General features: G+C 50.0%; 10 protein-coding genes across 10 annotated transcripts; 4 read left to right on the forward strand and 6 right to left on the reverse strand.

Moving 5' to 3' along the window:
* Positions 1-2,660: 2,660 nt before the first annotated feature.
* On the reverse strand, positions 2,661-4,822 carry PV06_02029 (uncharacterized protein; the record flags this gene model as incomplete). Its single annotated transcript, XM_016402672.1, has 6 exons — positions 2,661-2,851; positions 2,979-3,976; positions 4,060-4,165; positions 4,250-4,416; positions 4,489-4,577; positions 4,706-4,822. The coding sequence occupies 6 exons, from the start codon at positions 4,820-4,822 to the stop codon at positions 2,661-2,663; spliced, it is 1,668 nt and encodes a 555-aa protein (XP_016266569.1).
* A 657-nt stretch (positions 4,823-5,479) lies between these two features.
* On the reverse strand, positions 5,480-7,063 carry PV06_02030 (uncharacterized protein; the record flags this gene model as incomplete). The annotated part of the gene is made up of 1 exon (XM_016402673.1): positions 5,480-7,063. One exon carries the CDS (start codon positions 7,061-7,063, stop codon positions 5,480-5,482), a length of 1,584 nt encoding a protein of 527 aa, XP_016266570.1.
* A 698-nt stretch (positions 7,064-7,761) lies between these two features.
* PV06_02031 (uncharacterized protein) lies at positions 7,762-9,584 on the reverse strand (the record flags this gene model as incomplete). Its single annotated transcript, XM_016402674.1, has 5 exons — positions 7,762-8,118; positions 8,178-8,830; positions 8,877-9,197; positions 9,252-9,354; positions 9,441-9,584. The coding sequence occupies 5 exons, from the start codon at positions 9,582-9,584 to the stop codon at positions 7,762-7,764; spliced, it is 1,578 nt and encodes a 525-aa protein (XP_016266571.1).
* A 1,296-nt stretch (positions 9,585-10,880) lies between these two features.
* Positions 10,881-12,598, reverse strand: PV06_02032 (uncharacterized protein). Its single transcript, XM_016402675.1, has one exon. It carries the CDS (start codon positions 12,558-12,560, stop codon positions 12,039-12,041), a length of 522 nt encoding a protein of 173 aa, XP_016266572.1. The 5' UTR covers positions 12,561-12,598; the 3' UTR covers positions 10,881-12,038.
* A 313-nt stretch (positions 12,599-12,911) lies between these two features.
* Positions 12,912-14,174, forward strand: PV06_02033 (uncharacterized protein; the record flags this gene model as incomplete). Its single annotated transcript, XM_016402676.1, has 1 exon — positions 12,912-14,174. The coding sequence occupies one exon, from the start codon at positions 12,912-12,914 to the stop codon at positions 14,172-14,174; it is 1,263 nt and encodes a 420-aa protein (XP_016266573.1).
* A 357-nt stretch (positions 14,175-14,531) lies between these two features.
* PV06_02034 (uncharacterized protein) lies at positions 14,532-15,401 on the forward strand (the record flags this gene model as incomplete). The annotated part of the gene is made up of 1 exon (XM_016402677.1): positions 14,532-15,401. The coding sequence occupies one exon, from the start codon at positions 14,532-14,534 to the stop codon at positions 15,399-15,401; it is 870 nt and encodes a 289-aa protein (XP_016266574.1).
* Positions 15,402-15,837: 436 nt separating this feature from the next.
* Positions 15,838-17,641, reverse strand: PV06_02035 (uncharacterized protein). Its single transcript, XM_016402678.1, has 2 exons — positions 17,543-17,641; positions 15,838-17,400 (listed from the first exon to the last, which is right to left on the reverse strand). The coding sequence occupies exons 1-2, from the start codon at positions 17,584-17,586 to the stop codon at positions 16,800-16,802; spliced, it is 645 nt and encodes a 214-aa protein (XP_016266575.1). The 5' UTR covers positions 17,587-17,641; the 3' UTR covers positions 15,838-16,799.
* PV06_02036 (uncharacterized protein) lies at positions 15,889-16,560 on the forward strand (the record flags this gene model as incomplete). The annotated part of the gene is made up of 1 exon (XM_016402679.1): positions 15,889-16,560. One exon carries the CDS (start codon positions 15,889-15,891, stop codon positions 16,558-16,560), a length of 672 nt encoding a protein of 223 aa, XP_016266576.1.
* A 981-nt stretch (positions 17,642-18,622) lies between the features above and the next one.
* PV06_02037 (uncharacterized protein) lies at positions 18,623-19,030 on the forward strand (the record flags this gene model as incomplete). Its single annotated transcript, XM_016402680.1, has 2 exons — positions 18,623-18,809; positions 18,900-19,030. The coding sequence occupies 2 exons, from the start codon at positions 18,623-18,625 to the stop codon at positions 19,028-19,030; spliced, it is 318 nt and encodes a 105-aa protein (XP_016266577.1).
* A 285-nt stretch (positions 19,031-19,315) lies between these two features.
* PV06_02038 (uncharacterized protein) lies at positions 19,316-20,900 on the reverse strand. Its single transcript, XM_016402681.1, has one exon. The coding sequence runs from the start codon at positions 20,616-20,618 to the stop codon at positions 19,749-19,751; it is 870 nt and encodes a 289-aa protein (XP_016266578.1). The 5' UTR covers positions 20,619-20,900; the 3' UTR covers positions 19,316-19,748.
* Positions 20,901-22,548: the final 1,648 nt, after the last annotated feature.

The raw sequence follows: 22,548 nt of genomic DNA on the forward strand, positions 1-22,548 counted from the left end.
TTGAATCTCGCTCGTTTTTGAGCAGTGTGCCTTTTGGACTGCATCTGCGCATTTCATACGGGCAATTGCATGAGTACGCGTCACTCTCTTTCTCTCATGGGCAGTTGCAGCCCCCGGAAATAGACCCAAAAAATGGATACGCGGGCTGACGTTGGTGGTTACGTGTACTCTCGTACCGTCCCAGGGATTATAGGCGGCTTTGCAAGATTTGGCGGCACGTCAAACGAGGGCGATCGACAACGCCAATACCCCGTGGAAAGTCTTCCGTGATAATTGTTGTACGCTTCAGCGGCAATTTTTGGGGAAGCTTCATGCCGAGTAATTGACCGGAGACGAGTGTTCGCCTTCGGACCATTCGATGATGCTCGTGAGTTTCTTGAGTGGGACACGTTGCAAGCCAAAGTTTCATCCTCATGGTACGGAGTCCCCGAATCACCTCGGTTCCCGGAGCTGAGTCAAATTGTCTCGACAGACGGTCCCCGTTTTGTGCTGGAAGGGAGTCCGAGGGCTCAAAAACATGGCGTTGTCAGAGAGCCATTGTAGGATTTCGGAGCCATTCAACACGCTTTTTTGGAGAGGGAGAAAGGACCGGATTGAAATCAATCGGCCTTTCTGTGGGGTGCAAAGACCTTTCACGCGCTTGAAGCTGCATAGTGAACTTTGGCACCAGGGAGACCTTTCGCGATGACCTGGTAAGTGGTTGCGGACGGTGTGGTCGAAAGTGATGACGACATGATGGTGGTGCCGGTGTTGGAGCTGGAACCGTCGCTCGAGTTGCTATTCTTAGCCGCCGCAGCAGTCATCTGCGGCCTCATCGTCGAGGGTTCATTGAAGAAGTCGTCATCGGAAGCTTGTGAGGATGAAAGACCGGTACTGAAGAATAAATGCATCAGTTGCTTGATCATCTTTTGCACAGAAAAAAAAGAACAAGTCCGCAGCGAGTTGGAAAATAGGTGGGAACCAAAAGAAGAAGATGGTCTGGTGCAGCGTCTGAGAATGTCAAAACTCACAAGACCATGCCGAGGAGGTATGCGGCCATGAGGAACCCAAGGTTATTATACCTTGGTAGTTACACCTTTTTCGTAGCGTTGGACAGGGAAAAGAGGGACCACTGGGCTGGTGCTGGTGGTGCTGTCGTTGACGTCGACGTCAATGGTAGACGTAGTCGTAGTCTGATGGTGGAGATGGTTCGAGACGCTGTCGCAATTCGTTTCGTCTTCCTAGCTCGCTGAGGTATGGAGCGGTAACGTCAACGAATTTAGGCGCAGCAGAAGCTTGGAGACGTCATCAACTGATCAGCGCAACCGAGCACTTATTAGTCGACGGCGTCTCGGTTCGCAAGTAAAAATAAAAAATCACAAGGCTGGTTGGATGGTGGTGCAGTCGTTCGAGTGCGGGGGTTCGACGATATGCCCAAGTTTTGACTTCTCGTTGCCTGGGCTCGGGGACTCAGTGGCCAGACTCTCAGGCTCAAGGTTCTATTTTATTTCTTTCCCCACTATCCATAAAGGTGAACAAACCCGACCAAAACAAAAGAGGCTGGAGTACGAAACTGACGATGAAGAGTGATGGTATGAAACGTTTCGTAGTTTGGAATTTTTGAGGAGGGTGTCGTACGGAGTCCGTTAAGAATATATTCGATCAGCGTACTCGGTTCTGTCCCTTTTAAAGGGAGGGGTTCAGAAGGAATATGTTAGCAGTAAGGACACCCCGGGGCTTGTGCTCATGTCAGAAAGCCAATCTCTTCCCTTGGCTTGGGAGTTGTGGGAACTATTGGAAATGTTCAAAGATCCTCCAGGATTTCCATCAACATGGAATTGTGGACACGAGAAAGTCGGGAAGTCGGGAGTTTGAAATAAGGCTGGCTGAACTATTGAGGTGCTTTATGAATATCACTACCGTAAGCACGCCATTCTGGTCGAGAGGCTCGCAATAAAAGACCGACGGAGAACATCCGTATCACGCAGACCTCGACAATATTATTATTGTCCCCATTCTGATCACCCTCTGTGACACCAGAACCCAGGGCCCTCCTACGGTACGAAGTATACTCTGAGACAACGTTTGCAAAAACACACTCCTAAAGGTCTAGACAAGGCGCCCAGCCTCGATAGTACGAGTACAGGCTGTAGGTTTTGACGTCGGAGACAAACAAACTCCATCTGGAAGACAATAAAGGCGTTATTAGGCGAACCTCCCCCTTCCCCCCCCAGAGCGAATCTGAGCCCCATTTATGATGCAAGCCAACATGCCGTTACGCAGCTCGTTTGGGCTATGATAGCTACGCCTAGGTAGGCCTAAAGACGCCGGGAAGGCCTTGGCGGTACTTCATACCAAGACTTCTAGGCTACACCACCGCTCTTTTTCAAAGGTGTAACCACGCCTAGTGAGAACCAAACATGACGCTTAGAGCCTGGGTTTTTAAGTTTCCCGGGCTTGCCCACTTAGTTCTGTTCTATATCAGGACCTGGAAACTTCCTCCATTCGGCCTCGTTTAAAAGGTACTTTCGGGACGCCCCAGGCGAGTGCCATGTGGCCCGAACAAACAACAATGTCATTTCTCACCCAAACTTTTGGATCACGGCCGGTGCAGTTTATTGTGAGGCTCGTTCCAACTTCGACGTCGGATAAATTTGACGATTCATGAACAGCAGCCGCTTTCAGATCTTAACCCACACACCATCCCGAGGTGCCATGGTGATTCCAATACCAAACGTCGTAGCTCCATCCTCCATATCGTATCGAGTCTCCTCACTGGGCCAGTTGCTCGTGTTGGTCACCTTCGTACGGACTGTTGACTCGGGAGCCTCGGCCGGGCCTAGCCGTTCGAGACTTTGCAATAGTCGCACAACTAAGTAAGACACTGTCATCATGGCCATGTTTTCTAAGTTTTTTTTTCCAGCCACTGTCAGCCCATACTTCCAGTTATTCAGTTGGTGGAGTCAGTAAACAGAAGCAACCAAAAAAAGAAAACTCACTACCCAAACAGACCCGAGGGCCGAGAATGAAGGGAGCAAAAGCACCTTCAAAGTCTCCCGACGCACCATCACTCTCCCATCGCTCGGGTCGGAAGTCATCCGCATCTTCGCCAAAGATGTCCCGGCGGTGCTGCAGGGCGTAAATGTTGAACCCTATCTTCGTCCCCTCGGGGACCGACAGTGGGCTCTGACCGTCCTCGCCGCCTCCCTCGGGGAGCACGGTGTCGACGCGGGCGGTCCTCCCGTTCAAGGGCACTACCGGGAAGATTCTCATGGTCTCGTTCAGGACGTGGCGTAGATAAGTCAAGGCTGAGATGTCGGCCGCACCGGGCACCGTGCCATGTGGGAGACGAGTCTGGATGGCGCCACGAAGCTTGGCGATCACCCGGGGATGCTTGACCAGTGCGTACACGACCCAGCTGGCAAACGACGCCGTCGTGTCTCTACTCGCCAGGAGCAACGAGAGGAGCTGGTCTCGCATCACCCCCGTCGGGACAGTCTCCTTGGCGACGAGAGAGTGCATGAATGAAATTGCGCCCTGGGAGCTTGTTGTTACTTGGCCCTCCTCTTCTTCTGATTTTTTGGCTTGGTTCGAAGCCCCGGACCGCCGCCCCGACATTGCTTCCGTCAGGTATCTACCGACAAACGCCCGACAGGTTCGACACGATCTCCGGAACCGCGGCGAATCGCGAAGCCAGTAGAAATTGAGCAGTTGACCTCGTTGGCCCAGCATGTGCAAAGCGTGGCCCAGGGCCGTCGAGAACTCGCCCGCACTCCCTTTGTCCTGTTCCCCGGACCAGTGCTTCATGTCAAACACCAAAGTGTCGGTCGAGTGACCGAATACCGTCTGCGTCGCGAAATCAGTGCTCAGCTTGAGCAGTAAGTCTGCAATGTCAATCGCCCGGCCGTGATCGTTCGCCTTCAATCTACCCAGCAATCTTTGCACGTGAACTTCGAGTCGAACAAAGTCCTGCTCGATGCTGCGATTGAAATGAGGTCTATCAAATATATCACCTCGTCAGACACATGCACGAAGCCAAAAGAGAGGTACTTGGAAGTGATGTCAAGGAGTTCCTTTCACCTTAGCATGGCTCGAGACCTCGTCCATTCCCTTCCATCCAGGGAAAGGATCCCGTGTCCAATCAACGGTCGAAAGTTACCTGCACGGTCGGCACCCAGCTCGTAATCTATCCCAGTCACTCTTGATCAGCTTGAAAAAACCCCCTTCGCAAACCAGACGAATAAAAGAAAGGAACAAGACATGGTCGTACCTTTGAACCGGTACTTGCAAATGGTATGGACATTGGCCGGTGACCTAGTCAGCACCACCAATTGCCCATTGACGCGTTGAGTGTAAGTGTGTCCATGTTTCTCGAACTCTTGGAGCATGAAAGGAGGCAAACGACCAGCCCGATCTGCTTTGATTGTGGGAAGTGCTCTGACAAGTAGGTGAGTACGGATTATAACATTTCAAGAAGTTTGGACGTTTCCTCTTGCCCACTTCACTTACTTGTCAAGTCCCAACGGTGGCCACCAGGGATTAGATAGGTGCTTTTGTGCCGGTCGGCATCCATGCGCAGCAGCAAATGCCGCGAGGTCCTATTTGATTTCAAGGAAATGTTTCAGCAGCAAGCACATCTGCATCATGTGGGATCAAGGCCACAGATGGAACAAGAAATAGCAATTTGATACCGTGCAGTAGGTAAGAAAAGCTCATCCTCTCGTACCTTGACCCTTTTTCGTCGCCGTGTCCAGAATGTCGCAAGGAGCAAGATCAGACATGGTAGCGCGGTGTAAACGACTCCCGTTGTGAGATATGATGCCTCGGAAGTGATTTTGTCCATAGCGTATCTTCGGTATCATTTCAGCATTGGCGGGTGACACCCTTTTTCATCAGGTTATTTTGTATTGATATCACAACTGTCAAACGTAGTCTTTCGTTTTCTCTCGACTTTTCGGCTTGCGCAACGTTTCTTGCTTTTCTCAACGACTCTCCGGTGTCACGCAACATTTCCAGAAAAGAATAGCTATTTCTTCTTCTTCTTCTTCTTCTTCTTCTTTCCTCCGAACTCTCTCACCAATCCAGTTTTGACTAACTTACTTAGCCTGCGAGGCTTAGACGAGGGAAACGCAAAACTGTGACATCAATCGGGTGAATTGGTGGTTTGGAGGGGTGGACGTGGGTTGTTTCGAGGCGGTGAGATTGTTAGTGATTGGTCCAAACCTCTTGAGCCCCTATGAAAGAAAGCCCTTGGAGAGTCGCGGTCGCATCTTCCAAACGGGGGGCCGAGGTTCGCTTGGAGCTCTATGAAATTCGAACAGCAGCCACATGTCAATGAATAACGAGCACTCATACGAAGCATTGAACTAGAAAGAGCACGCATTTCGGTTTTCAAACCTTTGATCAGTAATTGAGAGACAGACATGGCCTTGCCGAGAGTGATAATTCAGTATACATGCAATAACTGTTTCGCTTTAAAACCACCCCTTTACCTCTCCTCTCAAAAACACAATCCACCAGCAAGTTCTCTTGATGCCCAAATCTCTGGGGAGCTCGTGTTGTGTAAAACAGTGAATGATCCATCGACGCCTGCCCTTGTGGTGGCTTCACAGCTGATCAGGTCGATCAGTTGAGTTCCCTCGTTGAAAGCGGACCGAGGAAGCTGAAGCCCCGTGCTGTTACTGCTGCTGTTGTTGTCGTCGTCCAGTTGAGCTTTGCTGACGGCTGTCACGAGTGGTCCACGTTGAAAAGCCAATGTCGTATCTGAAATTGCCAAAACCTGTCCCAGGTCTTCATCGAAGAGAGACATAATATCACTCGACCTGGCGATATGCTTGATGGCTTGAAGCTTGGCGATCAGCTTATAAAGGGGTGCGTCGGTATTATATCCTACACTCCAAAGGGGCGCTCTGTTTTCGGGATCTTTGTCTCCGTGAAGTCGTTGCTCAAATCCGTAGTAGACGATTGGAATCCCAGGGGCGAGTATAATGAATGTCAAAGCGTTCATGTCTTGGGCGATGTTGTTGCCTGTCTTGCTCGCAAATCGAGCTTGGTCATGATTATCCAGGAAGTTGCCGAGAACTGTGGTATCCAAGAACGAGGCTCTTTCGCGATTGATGACATCTTGTAGAGTACTGAATGTGGCATTTCCAGCAAACACTCCGTTGATGGCAAAATATAAAGGGTAATTGAGGACACTGTCCATCGACCTTTGATATTGTGCAACATATTCGACTTCTCCGTCCAGGACTTCGCCAGTCACAAAGACGTTGACGGCTTCTTGGAATCGTTCAAGATGGCGTTGTGGTACGTGTCTTGCAGTGTCAAGTCGAATGCCATCGATGGAGTAGCGCTGGACGAGATCGACCACGCTTCTGACTATTGCCTCCAAAACATCAGGATTTTCGGTGTTGACATCGGCCAGTAGTGGAGGCTGCGCGTCGACCAACCAGCAGTCTTCCACTGATTTCTGGTTGTTGTAATTGATGGGGCTGTTCGGGTGGAAGGCGTCGGGGCTGTTGAACGGCTCGGGAAAGTGCAAATAATCGAGCTGATCCGGAGGTTGATTTATCCCAAGATGATTGATAACAACATCCACCATCAAGGCCATGTTTCGGGCGTGTAGTGCATCCGAGAGACTTCGTAGGTCTTCCGCCGTGCCAAAATGGTCGTTGAGTCTGAAAGGGTCATCTGCCCAATATCCGTGATAACCATAGCCCCAAGTTGTATTCTCTTCAAGATTGTGTACGACTGGACTGATCCAAAGAGCATCGAATCCCATTCCAGCGATATAGTCCAAGCGGTTCTCAATACCCTTCCAAGTTCCCCCGCAGTGTTCTCTAAGCCCACGTTCGGGAGTCGTCCCATCTGGTAAGGCAAACCTGTCCGTGACAATCTGATATATGCTTCGTTGGCGCCATTCTGAGGCACGCATCTGTGTACATGATTCTGGTGTAGTAGTTTTGATCGGAAACAGGGGGAAGGCTATTGCGAGGGGAGCCAGGAAAGAAAGATACCACATCATGGTTGATCTCACAGTTGTTCTTGCCATGTCGTCTATGGAAGTCGGAGGTGGCTTTGCCATCGATGGGTAGGTCAAGCAAGGTAGGGTTGCTGTGCTGTGAAATGACAACGACACAATCAAGGACTTACGCGGTTGAAAGGGTGGGAGCCTACCGTTGATTTTTATATGTGCGACAGGATCTTCTCGAGGGTCTATCCTGCGCTTTGGTGTCCACCGAACCAACGAGGGGAGAAGTTTGAGCTCTAATAACTTTGCGGCACTCCATGAAACTTGTGGCACATGGCGATAAGTTTTTACCCTTGAGCGAGCTTCATACATTAACGATCATGTCTTTGAGCAGCCCTTTAGCTGTTGTTCAGTCATCAGTCATCGAGTGCTAGTCCTTCCAAGTGGCTCACGTCGGAGCAACTCGTCCATAAACTCTGGGCTTTCGTTGAACTCGTTCATCGAGCGAAGTGGCGGGTCACGAATGGATGCATGATTAGAATCAGAGGATGCCAACAAAATGGTATCATCAAGCATAGCTCGAGTCATGCGCAAAGTGGTGAGACACAATACCTGATAAATATTCAATAGAAAGGTCGATGTTGGCAGATTTGAGCGCCAAGCCCAGTCAAGATCTCAAATATAAAAGAATCACCAACCTGAAACGCCACAGCGCCTCGAACTCTGGTCCTTCTCGTGTCCTGTCCGTCTTATATCCTGTCAAACTTGTCATCGTCAACGTTGCCATTATATCGTCATCGCATCGAGGCCTCTCATATATGAGGAACCCATTTGCCCCAGTCTACTTGCTGGTATGTCGACACTGGCATCGACCGGAGAGCTACAAATGATTCCACAAGTACATATATGCGACTCAGGCCGTAGACGGTGGCCACCAAGATGGACGCTGGTATCCTCCACCAAGGGACGATCGAATCTCGATCAACTATCCCTTCCCTCTCTTTCTTGTTGATTCGATATTCTTGGAAATGGTCCATGCCGAACCACGCCACGCAACAACCAAGCATAACGATTGATGAGATGCGCCAGAGTAACTGTTCGATATTCGTTGGAAGGGGGATGTTCCAGGCAGCAGCGTGGAGACCTGCGTAGGCGAATGTGATGACCGCCTTGATCACGTCGGTTAGCATAGACTGGAGGAAGGACCAAATACTGCAACAAAACTCACAATAATAAAAGTCACTCGGTGCTCCATTATCGGGAGACGGTCGTTTCGGATTCTGTTCGGATTGCCGACTTGACCACCCCAATACTTTCGATATTTGTCGGTGAAGGTGCCGGTAAAGGTAGGTTCCCCATCGTCGATGATGTCGAGCTTGGTATATGGTGCAACAAGTTGTCCACGCTCATTGAGAATCTTGCATTCATTCGAAGGATGCTCGGATTGGTATTCCTCCAACAGATTTCGGTGTTTTGCGTCTTTCTGGTCCGTGAAGGTCAGGTCGATATCGTTGACAGTATACCCATGTTTCATTGAAAGCAAGACATATGTCTGAACATCATAAGGCTTTCGGTACCAGGCAATGAAACTGCCCATGGTACAAACGACGAAAGAGAGGGTCGTAATTTCGAGCAGTGTTGTTTCCAACTTCTGGATCGCTCTGGCTATAACCTGGACGGCAAGCCAACCGACTTGCATGATGGCCAGAAATTTAGCTAGGCTGTCGGATTTGGAGTGGTCGTTGATTTCGAGGGTAGTGATTGTGGGAAGATCTATGTACCCTTTGCGCACAAGATAATTGATGTGTTTCGCATTGATGAGGTAAGGTGCTGGGTTTCCCTGCTCCTTGAGCCGGAAGCCACCCATATTGGCAAAGAAAGCTGGCCCTCCATCAGCATAAACCTCAAAGTCACATACAAGACTGACCGTGACGCAAGGTCCATCGTTCATCGTCTTCTCTCTCCTCCCTTTCCGCGAAGGTCTCGGAGCGTTGCATCTTTGGTCGGCTCATCTCTACCATCTGAATTTCGTCGCCATCGATCGCTGGGGGTGAAGGTGGAGTGGCGGTCACGCTGACGACAGGATCGGTGACCGTCTTCACGACGGGCATATCACCTCTCTCCATGATCACTTGCGAGTCTTGTTCGGCAAGAATGTCTCTCATTTCGCGCCAGCAAGAACGAGCAAACGACCATTGGCCAGCGGCCAGCATCATAACGATTTCCGGTACAATGCAACAGTTACCGACTTGGACATGATTAGTTTTGGTGCAGAGAAGATTGTGCCCGAAAGTGTACTGACCCCATTTGATCCTTCTCAGCCACAAATCAATGGCACTATCAGTACCAGGTGGTGCAGGAACGTTCAGATGAACAGCAGTCCACACGCAAATGAACACGGTGAACTACGACATGTTAACGGGACTTCTCGGGCATTAAGTACCTATGCCGTTTGTAGGATGAACGGCTAAACGCCTGCAAAGATACTCACAAGACAAGTCCAGATAATATCCATTGTACCCCTAACATTCGGGGACTCCTGCCATCCGACGAATTCTTGTGTGTGGTTGGTTTGCTGGGCATAGCTAGGTGCGAGCAGTAAAGTGCTGCCAAAAACAAGATGGAAGACTCTCATGATGCTTTGTGCACCAAGCAGAAATGAAGCTGATCGTCGACACGGGTCAGAGAGGGCGACTGCTGTTATAAGACCTTTGGAGTCCTCAAGTGACCTGGCAGCCAGTGTCGGTGCTGCTAGGTTCTATCCCAACCCCTCCTCATACACGCGGTCGCTGAAATACGAGTTGATACAAGAGACTCCGTATTTTGGGGCTCAAAGAGCCAAGGACCAAATTCCGGCTGAGCAAAGTGGACCTTTCATCTCATCATCAGCCCTCTAGCTTGATGAACATACCCTGAGGCGATGATTCATCACATGCCCCAAAGTACAAGCATGCCTCAGTGTGGGAAATGCCTTCGAATAAATGAATACCCCATGGATGCTGAACAATGAAACAAAGCCCAAAAAAGAAGTAAGGGGGGTTAGGAAAACTCGAAACTGCAACACAGTCTCGCTAGTCGCCATAGTCTAATTCCCCCAAAATATACAAGGCTTGCACTTGGTACAACCGTGGAGGGCCTTATCGCTAAAATGGTCGGGAAATCCCGATTATGAGCCCATCAATACCAACGACGAACAGTAATACCTTGCAGCCGCCACGACAGATGCAGATCAAGGTGTGGATAGTTGTGGATGCAATGTACTGCATAGTACATTTGCGTGGTTCACCGTCACGAAATTGTTACTCAGGGCCCTCCAGATCTTGACTGTGAAATCTATGGATCTTCACATTTCAGCCCCCAGGACGCAGTCGTGGCTTGCAACGCCTCTGAAACAATTTAAGGAAAGCTGGCGACCCTATGCAGCCAAAGGCCCGGTTCGTCCCAATGATCGGGCTTCGGAAACTTCATTCGACAATGATAAGTGTTTGAAGCCCGGAAAGGGGCCGCCGAGGAACTATCCGTGAGGCTCTCTGCATCGCCCAGCTCTAGGGGCAACTTGGCGAAATCTTCCTAACAATGGCATCGTAACACTCTCAACGCAGCCGAAACCCAGAACATTTGCATACATTACGAAAACGGCATTTGATCGGGTCTGTTGCATGCAAGGTGTACTGAGATGTTCAGTCTATATTCAGCCCCATCCGGCCACTACCCTGTCAGAATCGAGGTCAAGAGACATACGCGTACTCCTTTCGAAGTACTACGTTTATCCAAAAGATTCCGCAGAGCCGCAATAACAATCCCAATTTCGCCCCTCGTCGACGGCCAAGGACCTTTAGTCACTCCGCGATCGGATTCACCGATGGGCTCGAGGCCAGAATTAACAGCGAAGTCATCGAAGAGACCTTAGTACGGAGTACTCCCACTTGGAGTTCCTCGACCACGCTTCTAGTGCAGACTATCTTCAATCCTGAATTATTTTTCAAAATGATTGTTCACAGGCGTTCATATCCTAGTCCATCAAGGTAGCGATGATCGTCAGCAAGTTGCACACCACACGTGACAGTATTGTGAGCTGTCCCTGATTTTCTCTCAGGGCTCTAAGTACCATTCACAACATCAGATTGGGCGACGTGCATTTCCCGGTGGAATTATAGACCTTCCGAAGAGATTCTGTTACATGCTCAGCAATGTTACCACTGGAAAAATTCAATACCCTCCCATACACTGGCCCTGTCCAAAGTTGGACATTTGTTACGCGAACGAACAGAACCTGCCGTCTTTGGGGTTGAAACTCCTTTTCACGGTCCTACATTCCTACTCCAACCACGGGGAGGTTTCGATCCCGGGAAAGCTACTATCCGATGGTTCTCGACCCCAAGGTTTCCCAATGGTATGGCAAGTGTTTGATGTTGCCAGATGCAAATGGAGACATTTTTGGGTTCATGTTGTGTCTAGAGAAAACACCTTTGTTGTGCGAACTCGTGCCCACCATGGCTTTGACATTTTGTATATCGAAGCATACATTCATTCAGCTCTCAACTTTCCCAAAAGTCAAGCCGGTCCGACCAAGCAGTCTTCTAACGTATCATACGTATACTTCGATGTGCAAAATGCACCTGCAATCTGTTCATGCAGGTGTAACAACGCTTCCGTGGGGAAAGTGAGCAATGGTTTGTGTATTGCAACTCCTTCTATGCATCGACTTTTGGATTCTCCCTCGTATCAGTCTTATCGACCATTGCATCCCTTCGGCATCTGCCCACTTTAGTATCTTACGAATCATGACACGCAGTTCTAGGATGCCGTTGTCATGGACTGCTTCCGAATCCCATTGGTCTTGTCGATGCGCAATTGTCGAGCTCCAATGAAGACGATGCCGATGAACAAGAGTTCGGCCAAGGCCCTCATGAGATTTGTGAGGTGATATGAGGCTGAGCTTGCCTTGCACTATACTCTCAGGGAGCAGTCGTTGCAATTTTGGTTTGGTTTGACATGGTCGAAAAAGTGTTGATCTGCAGCTTATGGTTCAAGCTTCGACACAGCTGACTGGATAGGATCGGAATGGAATATTATTTGGTATCGTTTTTCACTCATCTTCACTGGTGGCTTCGGTGCTCGGGTAGAAGTAACGCCACAACGCTTTTGCCCAAAAAATTGTCTCTAAGGTGCCCAGGACTCCGAGAGCAGCCAGGACGGTAACCCTAACTGTCCGAGAGGCGCCCAGACCAGCGAAACTGAATGAAGGATATGATGGATCGTTCTTGGGCCCGGGCCTCCTTCCTCGAAGGTTGGGTTCCTGCTGGCTCACGGTGCGAATTTGCGGCTTGAACGATACACAGATGGGCATTGGTTGTCGCTGAAGTTGCCCATTGAATTCATTGGCGAGGAACAATCGCCTTGAGGGAGATTTTAGGAAAGACATAGTGGCTTTTGTGATGTGAGAGGAAGATCCTGAGTACTTGGTTGTCAATGTCTCTAGGTTAGGTAGGAGTAAGAGAAAAGTGAAGAAACCGATGTTACAGTTCTCGAGCCTCATATACACTTGGCCTACCAAGCTCATATTTGCGGCACTATACTTGATACCAGGCTCAAGTTGCACAAGAACCATCAGCTACAAGGAAGAACTATCCATCCTGACAATGAGCGATGCTCCTTGAGATACGAGTACGGAGTAAATGACTCTCCTTCGTCTTCCCCTTTGGGGCCTTAGCGGGAAAACTAGCCTTGCCACTAGCGGGAAGAAAGCGCCATTTTCGTACTCGTATTCGTGTTCGTGCTCGTAAGCCGTCGAGAACGATTTATGATCTCTCCCTCTCCTCTGAATGTTTCTTACTTCCTCGATCAATGCTCATAGATAATGAAGCACTTGTGGCACTTTCGTTGATGTTTAGTCTCAAAGTGACCAAGAAGCCGCGACTAGAACAACTCCGTCCTACGCGCAAAATTTCTTACACCTGCAATGGCCCCACGACGCTCCCACACAAAGTCGCGTCAAGGTTGCGTTACTTGCAAACAACGACATGTTCGTTGTTCAGAGGATGGCCCGCCTTGCAAACCCTGTCGAATCCGAGGGACTCCGTGCGTATACGCTGCCGCTACAACAGTGACTCAATCTCCTGTTCAACGCGATAGCAAGAAACCCCCAAAGCCGATCACCGCTCCCATACAAGCACAGAGATCAACCCGGTCACCCGAACACGATTCTCGCCCCTCAGAGGATGAACCGCCACTGTTCCCGGGCCAGCTTGATAAGCGGTTCTTCGAGCTTCAGCTCATGAACAGATATTCGACCACCACGTACAAGAGCATGTGCACCCCGGTCGCCGAGGATGACTATTTCTGGCGCACGAAAGTACCGGCAATGGCTCTACACTTTGACTTCTTACTAGATGGGATTTTCGCGGTGACTGCCTTCGAGATTGCCGCCACATACGACAACGACAGTTATGTCGATGCTGCGTTCGAATTTCAGACGCGATCGATCAGCGCCTTCAGGCGTCACCTAGACCATGCCCCTCCCGGGACCATCGAGCCAATGCTTTGCTTCTCCCTAATGATCATGATTCTCGCGCTGGCTTCGGCTCAGACCCAACCGGACGCGGCCTCCAGTCTGAACCTGGGCGGTAACGACATTCTTCAAAGCACCATCACACACTTTGAGCTGCTAGAAGGGGTTTGGGCTATTGTCGGGCGGAACGCCGATTACCTGGCAAACTCACCATACATCAGTCGATTGAAGCTTTTTGAGGAGCTGCCGTTGACGACGCTCGACCCAGAAATCGAAAGCGCCTTTTCGAAATTGAGTGACTATAACGAAGCTAGGATTGGGTCAACGGTCAATGAAGCGTACGAACACCGAGTCAATCAGATTTCCTTGTGGGAGACCTGTAAGAAGGCTCTGTCGATGCTTCGAGAGTGTTTCGCCAAATGTGCGGATGAAACCTACAGCGGATATACTTTGGGTTGGCTCAACATGGCCGGAGATAACTATATCAAAGCCATCAAATCAGGGGATACCACCTCCCTTTTGTTGTTGATGTACTGGGGAGTTCTCTGCCAAAAATCCGGCCATCAGGCTTGGTGGGCGCGGAGCTACGGAGGTCTCCTTGTAGACGAGCTTGTGAGGACCAAATTGGCCAATCTCACAGACCCCGAAATGAAAGCTCTAGTTACACTGGCGCAAGAAAGAGTCCGACAGTATAGGTCTAAAGCTGCATCCTGATGCGTCAAGTGCACATGGGACACATCATTCCAGTTGAAGGGGATATCAAAACTAGTAGGGATGCTGTCACTTCAAGGGTGGGTCCTTTACGACCACGAATACGATCACGAACACGGCTACGAAGAGGAAAGCGTTCGCAGAACCCAAAGTGGAACCACGGACAGATCGGGTCGAAGCCATTCCTTCTCGATACATATGATGGATTGTCCTCGACTTGTATCTTGAATTCAAAGACTTTTACTTGTACAACACCCAAAGTCCTGTCTCTGCTCGTACAAGCGCATTCCAACTTCTTTGCAGACCCAATCTTCGAATTGCTTGATCGTTGCACACCATCTTTGCTCCTCATACAATACCATGGCGTCGACCAGGCTCTCGACAGACTCCCTCATCTTTCCAGTCATGACATGCATACTCCTTTTGCCGACTGCGCTGCTCTGGAGCTGGGAAAGCCAGACGACAACCCATAAGACCGATTTCAGCACTCTCATTGGGGCCTACCTCATCACTGGCACGATAGGGATGGCCATGGCCATGACCGCCCAAGGCATCCTCTCATATCTCGTGGCATTCATCATATTTCGCGAAAATGCAAAAGAATACATCAAGGAATTCACCATGCCGGAAGACAAGATCAAAGATGCGGCCCACCGTGCTAAGCGGCGAGAAATGTCCTCGCGGTGGTCGTACAGATTCTTTCTGGTCATCTTCTGTTTCGTAATGGCCGGCGTGATCGAAGAGGGTCTCAAATACCTGGCATTGATGTGCGCCTCCAGATACGGCACCGTCACCCACGACCGAGATTACCTGGTCATTCCTGCCGCGGCCGGCGTCGGCTTCGCGACGATCGAGAACATCGCATACGTGTACGGTTCATACGAGAACAACGAATCACCTCTCAAACTTGCCATCACCATTCTGGAAAGAACGCTCGTTGGAATCCCTGGGCACTCCATGACGGCAGCTCTCATCGGCGTCAACGTGTTGGCGAGGGACGTGCGAGGAATACCGATGTCACTGCCACAAATTCTGGGAGTGCTGGTTCTGTTTCATGGTTGCTCTGACCTTGTGTTGTTCCTTGCGAGTGCGTACGAAGGGAACGTAGGGTGGGTTCATCCACGTAAAACCTCCACCATATGTGTCGGGCTTGGTTTGGTGATTGGCATTCAAGCGGTACTTGCTGGGCTGTTGAGGAGTAGGATGCTTGAACTTCAGGTAGCCTACTGATTGAGATCACTGTCTTTTGTCAACACTGGCTGAACGGACGTGACTGTTCAGTTGCCATGTACTCTGCGAGCATGTTTTCAATGGAAGACTATAACGGTACCATGTGTTGTAGTAGGAGAAATTCCATGTCATTAGGTTCTGATGGACTCAGGTGATGCTATTCATGCTGCTTTTGTGTCGACTCACACTGACGTCGACGTGACATCAAAAGCGGCGACTGTATTGCAAAATGACTTCACTTGTATCCCCCCCTTCGAATGTCGTGTAACCTATGGCTGTAACAACCTCTGAAGAATAAACCTCTTGTAGAACAATAATGATTCATGGTTGACAGACAGATAAGGAATCTGCAATCTTCTATGCACATGTTCACCCAATCCCTAAGATACCCAGAACACCTCTACCATCGCTGAACCATGCTAGAACATTCAGGTTGTAACAAATATCAAGATTGCATTTGAAAGAGAATCCAAAGAAAAACGAGACAATGTCTTCTCACGATCACCATCATCATGGCCATGGTCACGACCACGGACACGGTCATGGCGATGGACACGACCACTCACACGATCTAGAACCGGCTCTTCAATCTAACCTCTACAAACAAATCAACTTTGAAGGTATCATCACATTCAACGAGGCCGAACCTCGCTCGGGTGCCTCCATCGTCCAAAAGACCTGGGACGAGCGGATGAACGAAACCCCCATCCTAGAAAGTGACGCCGACGAGCAACTCCTCATGCACGTCCCGTTTTCCGGTTCATGTAAACTCTACTCCATCCTCATCAGAACCTCAGACTCCGACTCGGCGCCCATGACGCTCAAACTCTTTCGCAACCGCGACGACATGGATTTCGGCATGGCCTCCGATCTGGCCCCGACTCAGATGCTGACACTTCCCAAAACCAACGACGTGGCCGAGATCCCCTTGAACCGAGCTCTCTGGAGCGGCACGACTTCCGTCAATCTCTTTTTCGAGGACAACCACTCCGGCGGCGACGAGGATGTCACCAGGATAGCCTACCTCGGCTTCAAGGGCGATTTCATGGCTCTCAACCGCGAACCCGTCAGCGTCTTGTACGAGGCTGCGGCGAACCCACAAGACCACAAGTTGATTCAGGGATTGACTAATGTCAATCGATCCATGCCGGGACAGTAGTAGCCCTTTTGCCTCTGGTTGTATGCTTGCCCTGGTATGAAAGTGCTGATCGTGCCTTGCGAAGGGAACGATGGCACTCTTCGACGACGATCGATGATGCGAAATCCGGTGGTGGCGGGTATCCATGGGCATACTTTAAGAATCCTCTTCTTCTCCTTGTTGCTTCCATAGCCCCATAGAGAGTCAATAGAACAAAAGGGAGTGACTCTGTGATCATTCTCCGCCATGATGCATGCATTTCATGCTGCCTCCAAAGCGATGCGTCTCTGTTTGGCCCGTTCCTTTTGTTTCTGTGATCTCTCCAGCTCCGTCTGCGGCACATCAGGTAGTGTTGCCTCTCCCAAGACGGTCTTGTTGGGTGCGTCGGGCAATGCACTTGCCACGCCCGCAAGTTCCCTTTCCATGGCCTCGAGTTCATCCTCGACCTCGTCTTCGTCTTCGTTCGACATCTGGCCCGCCAAGGCCTCGCTGATCTCCTCTTGATAGCGTCGCGCGTCTTCCGTGTCGGCCATCATCTTTTCCACCCCTTCGAGCCCGCCCATTTCTTTGTGGATCATGTTCAACACCTGGGTGCCCTGTTGCAGCCCGAAAAGCACATCTTTCTGGACCAGCGCGAATTCGACGCTGCTCGTCAGCTGCTCGAGCTGCTCGAGTTGTGCGTCCGTCTTGGACAGGAGGGATTCTTGGTATTTCTTACGGCGCAGCGCCAGGAGGGCTTTGGGTTTGTCGCCCTTGGCCAGGCATTCGCGGGCAATTTCGGTCTCGCGGGTCGTTATCACCGTTATTCGTTTCTGGTATTGACGTAGTTTGTCGCGTTGGTTTTTCATGTCTAGAATCGCCCTGCTCCCAAAGAGAGGCTTAGTATTGTGTCATACAACGCAGTTATTAAGGAGAGTGCAGTGCGGTGCGGTGCGAATGGGAATCAACTCCTCATCCAAAGTAAACAGGTCGAGTTTAGCGGGAAGTGTAGGTAGGTACTTACTTGTCCTGCGCTGAGATCTTGTGCGCGCTCTGAGAATTTCCCATTTTTGCTGCATATTCTTGTATGCTTTGGTGGTTCGAGAGCAATCCAATCTTCTAGTGAGTAAAGGTCGGTTTTTGGGACATGGAAATTGTCTTATCGCGTGCCTCGGAGAGTGACGTTACCGGTGCCTAGAGCCGCTGCGCCTCCAATTTGGTAGTTTGGTCACCCGTGGGATTTCATTCGACCCTTGACAGTTGACGACCTCCCCCTTCTTCTTGACTTTCAATCTCATCAAACTGATAATACGAGCAGTGTCCTAGGGCATTTCACATCTGCCATTGGGGCCCCCTCCGAATCTATTACAGAAGGCTATTGGCAATCTCTGACTTCTCCAACCACCAGCCTCAAGTTAATCTCAGAGTTTGACTCGTTCGTCCCTGAAAGTACTTGAAGCAATGCCTGGGGACACAGGTGACCCTTGGTGTAACCAGAACACTGGGCAAATATGAAAATGCCCATCAAGCAAACAATCTCATTAGGCTGCTGTAATACTTTGACATCAGGCAAAAATGCAGATAGAGGGTATTTTGACCTCAGGTAGGTAAACGTTCGCGAAGGACAAAGGGACAATTAGGATGGAACATTTGCCTCCCGTGCCAGCCCCGATTCCATCTCTGCTCACATCCCGAGAAGGAAATGTTACAGTCTTGGAAAGGCTGTTTTGCTGAACGGCCAGTGCGTGTTGAGTGGTTGTTCATCTGCTTCCCACATACGCGTGGTCGACCGAGGACAACTACACCAATACCACCCAAGTGTTTGTTTTGTTTTTTCATTCATCATTTGTCTCCTCCTCGTACACGAATGCGATCTCAACCGTTATCCAACTTGTGATCTTGTTTGTCTACAAACCACAGTCTGATTACAATCGACACCCCAAACGAAGCAACCCTGTCGCCGGGTTGGGCTTATAAGAACATCCATTCACTCCCGGGTACATCCAGGTATCAACATCTGCCACAACTGCTGTCCAGCTACACCAGAGTACAAGTGCGCTAGGAACAATCTTCCCCACGATACCAAGATCTGGGAAGTTGGACCATGGACATCTTTGATCAATTCTTCAGAGGTCGCCCCGTCACCATAGCACGAAATGGACACTTGGACCCGGCCACCATGATTTATGGCCCTCGGGTCCGTCTCGCTGCACTCGCCATCCCAGAACGACGCAGACGTCCTCCCCCTCCTCCGCCTCCGCCTCGACGGCCCATCATCTATGATGACTATGGTGATGATTACGTGTCAGAGTCTGATTATGAGCAAGTCTTGATCGTCTGCATCTGATGGGGGGTTTCCCAAGGGCTGACAGGAATCACAGCTTTTCCAACTACGATTCTGACCTCGGCTCCGACTATGACTATCGTCGTCCACGAGGCGGTCCGCGACGCTCACGCACATGTCGGTGCTGCCGCCCATTGCGAACTTACTATCGTCCTCGAGTCACAATGAACAATTTCATTTCCATTTTGTGAGAGACAGAGTTGTGTTCAAGCGGATTAGGGCAGAGATTGATGGTCAATGGTCGTCGACGTACACGTTCTCCATGGAACATGTGAAGAAGAGAAGGAAGTCTTACCCTCTGAAAGGACAGTGGGAGGGGGGTAGTTGTCGTTGTTTTTCTGAATACTGGAAGGTGTTGTTGAATGAGTTGAGTTATTTTCGGGTTCAAAAATACGGGTTTACCATTTGGGAAGTGGAAAAGTAGGAAATGGGGAATATGGGGAAAATGCCCGAGTTCTATGAGACAGAGTCATCCATGATACCATGGACAATGAAAGCATTCGTTTGTTTATCCAGCAACTCATATCTCTACTGAAAGAATCACTTTATTTTCATCAGGCACTCCTTCCTCGTCCCCTTTCACGGTCCTCTTTCTCTCCAACATCCACCGGTACACCTCTGGGTTATTGTACGCCTCGGTCCAGCTGTCATGCATCAAGTCCGGGTACCTCGTAAACTCGACCTCTTTGGCGCCGACCTTTTCAAGTGCCTCGACCATTCGAGTCGACGCGTTGACAGGGATAATGTCGCCAAGATCGCCATGGTGAATCCTAGAAATATTACGGTCCATCAACCAGGGGAGTCTAGTGCTTGTGTCCATACCTACATTTCCGCCGAGTGGGACCTTCTGAAAGTCACATGTAACTCGATTGTACGAGGAACAAACTCACCAGTGAGGAATATGCTTGATATGGACGACTCTGAGATCATCCCCTCCTCCACAAATCGGCACGACGGTGGCGAAGCGACGGGGTGTGTGCATCGCGAGTTCCCACGTGCCGTACCCTCCCATGCTGAAGCCAGTGACGTGGATCCTGTCGAGGTCGACGCGGTGCCGGTGTACAATCTCGTCCAGCAAAGCCGTCAAGATCGACGCGTTCCATCCGTACCCGTAGTCCATGTTGAGCGAGGGCGTCACCGTGATGAAACTCTCCGCGACCAAAGTGCACACTTGTTTTGGTACTGGTTCGGACGACTTGTCGCCTTGTGTGGTTTGTTTGCTTTTGCGCAGCCTTTCAGCTCGAGGGATGTTGATTGCCGGGGTATCCTCGTCGTCGTCCGGTGCAGACTTGAGTTTGTCATAACATAAAATCACCTTCGGTATGCCGTGTCTGATCGACACAAAGGACTCGTTGCCGCCACGTTGAGATTCGCCCGCCCCGTGCAAAAACAGAATGAGCGGCCATTGGGTTTCCTTCAGCTCGTCGTAATTCGGCGGCAAGGAGACGAACTGCTCGTATCCAAACGGCGCATTGGACACCTTTTGGTCGTAAAAGTCGAATCTGATATTGTCCGTCCGGGCGTAGGAATGCCCGGGATTCTTTGCCGTTCTTTGTCTCTCTGGCTCGAGACGTGCCATCACAATCTCTGGGACATTTTGCGGACCGCGTTTGGCAATGTGGTACTCGTGTAGCGAGTTGGAGTTTACCTTGGGGTCGTCGCGAGTTATGGTCTTTGGATGCGTCATTTTGACGTCCTGGTTGTATATTTGTTTCGGTTTGAGAAACAGATGGTGATCACTGATCACATCCTGCATCCACCGGCATTTATCAGTACTGAGGGAGGATGCAAGATTGTCAGACCATAAGGGAATCAGTAGAGGTACGAGTAGACAATATTTCCTTCAAGTGCATCGTCACTAAGTTGAGTAAGGCAGATCGTAAAGGAGCGGATTCAAAAGAAGGCCGTTTACTGTACGAGTAGATGCTCTGCCTCATTTACAAGGCAGTTTTCTGGGGGACATGAAATTCCATATGACCTGCCTGTCAGTCGTAGCTGGCCCCTTTGGTCAAAACAACAATTTCGATTCCCCGTTCAACCAGCCATAACTTCATCTTCAGTACTCGGAGATTCTACGATGCCAAGGTCTTAAATACCTGTGGGCAAAGTGAGCCGACACCTAGCGTGCCCGGAACGACTGGGCAAAGTAGCCGAGAACAAAGTTTTTGGCCCCACAGATTCGATACTAGTATATAAGTCTTGACTAGACAAAATTGTCTCAACAATGGCGTCTGATGGGCGTCATTTGTAGACACTATGGCCGAGTGGTTAAGGGTAAGCAGTTGCAGCCGTAATTACGTCGATCCGTGTTCTAACGACATTTCAGCGTGTGACTAGAACCATTTGCATCGCAAAGTGCAATCAGTTTCGATATCACATGGTAAGCCAGTTCTACTATGTCTGTTCAAACATTCCACTAACAAACTCCAAGGGTTCGCCCGCACAGGTTCAAGTCCTGTTGGTGTCGTGTTCTTTCCTTTTTTTTTCTTTCTGGAAAACGAGCACCCGGAGCATATTCTATCGGAGCTCGGATGGCCAATGAAAATGCGGAACCGTGTTCAAACTCTCTTGACAAAAAGTCACAGTGTTCACTCTGGTATTTGGTCAACGGCCTGTTTCTCTGCCACTACCCACCAAAAGAACAATGTACGGAGTATTTACATGAACGAATAGAAGGTGTCCTCTCTACATTCAATGATCAAAAGGAAAGACGATATTATATTGCTGAGTAGTGAAAACTCAGCCCTCAATTAAGAGGTTTTAGCTAAGGAGAGTGCCTATAAAGGAGTAAATTATAGTCAAAGAGTATGCCTGTAAGTGGTAGATCTCAGGCGAACAGGGCGCCTATAAGGCGCACCTTCTTGGGCGGAGGTGAATGCCTAGAGGGGTTTTTGTCTAGGTAAATGGAGTGCCTATAACAGCATGGGTTCCAGTTGAGAGAAGTAGTACTAGCCAGGTGTACCGCCTTAGCGGCGACCATTTGTCTGTAGCCGAGTTGATTCCAGAGCGTGCAGAGGGAGCTCCCCGTTCACGGAGAATGGATTCGTCTCCTCTCTCCTTCACGCCATGTGAAATTCAGATGTAAGTGCAGACGTGACGTGAGAAGGTTCCCACCCGAGTGACTTTCTGCCTACCAGACAGGAGTCCGTCTAGATGCTGAAGTGACAACAGTGCGCACGAGGCTACTCATACTTCGTATCGCTCTATAGACACTATATGATGACTAGATCCCGCAAATGTCTATACAATTCTATGTTCAAGGTCGACATGAACTCGCTCGCAGCTGCCATTAGCCATCTAACTTCTCCATACTATTTTGCAGTGGAGTAGTGTTTTCCGACACACCCTTCGTATCTTTCCCTGTGACAACTTCGTTGATAGCCTCGGCGGTATATACCTCGTCCTTCTTGAGCCACCGCCTGACGATAAGCGCCATGACCTTCCTTGCGTCCCAGATCGGCAGGAGAATAATGGCTCCGGACGCGAGGAAGGCGACAATGAAAAGAACCGCCACCCAGGCCCGGAAAAACGGCTTGCTAAAGATATAGTCGGTTGCGTACATTGGTATAGGCCAAAGGAGCGTAAGGACCAGCGTGAGCACAATGCTGACTATGATGGACCGATTTCGGGCTCCGAGCAATATTCTTTCATTCTCGTCTTCGTGACGTTTGCGCTCATCTAGGGCC

This window comes from Exophiala oligosperma, assembly GCF_000835515.1.
Source record: "Exophiala oligosperma strain CBS 72588 unplaced genomic scaffold supercont1.2, whole genome shotgun sequence".
NCBI classification, from domain to species: Eukaryota; Fungi; Ascomycota; class Eurotiomycetes; order Chaetothyriales; family Herpotrichiellaceae; genus Exophiala; species Exophiala oligosperma.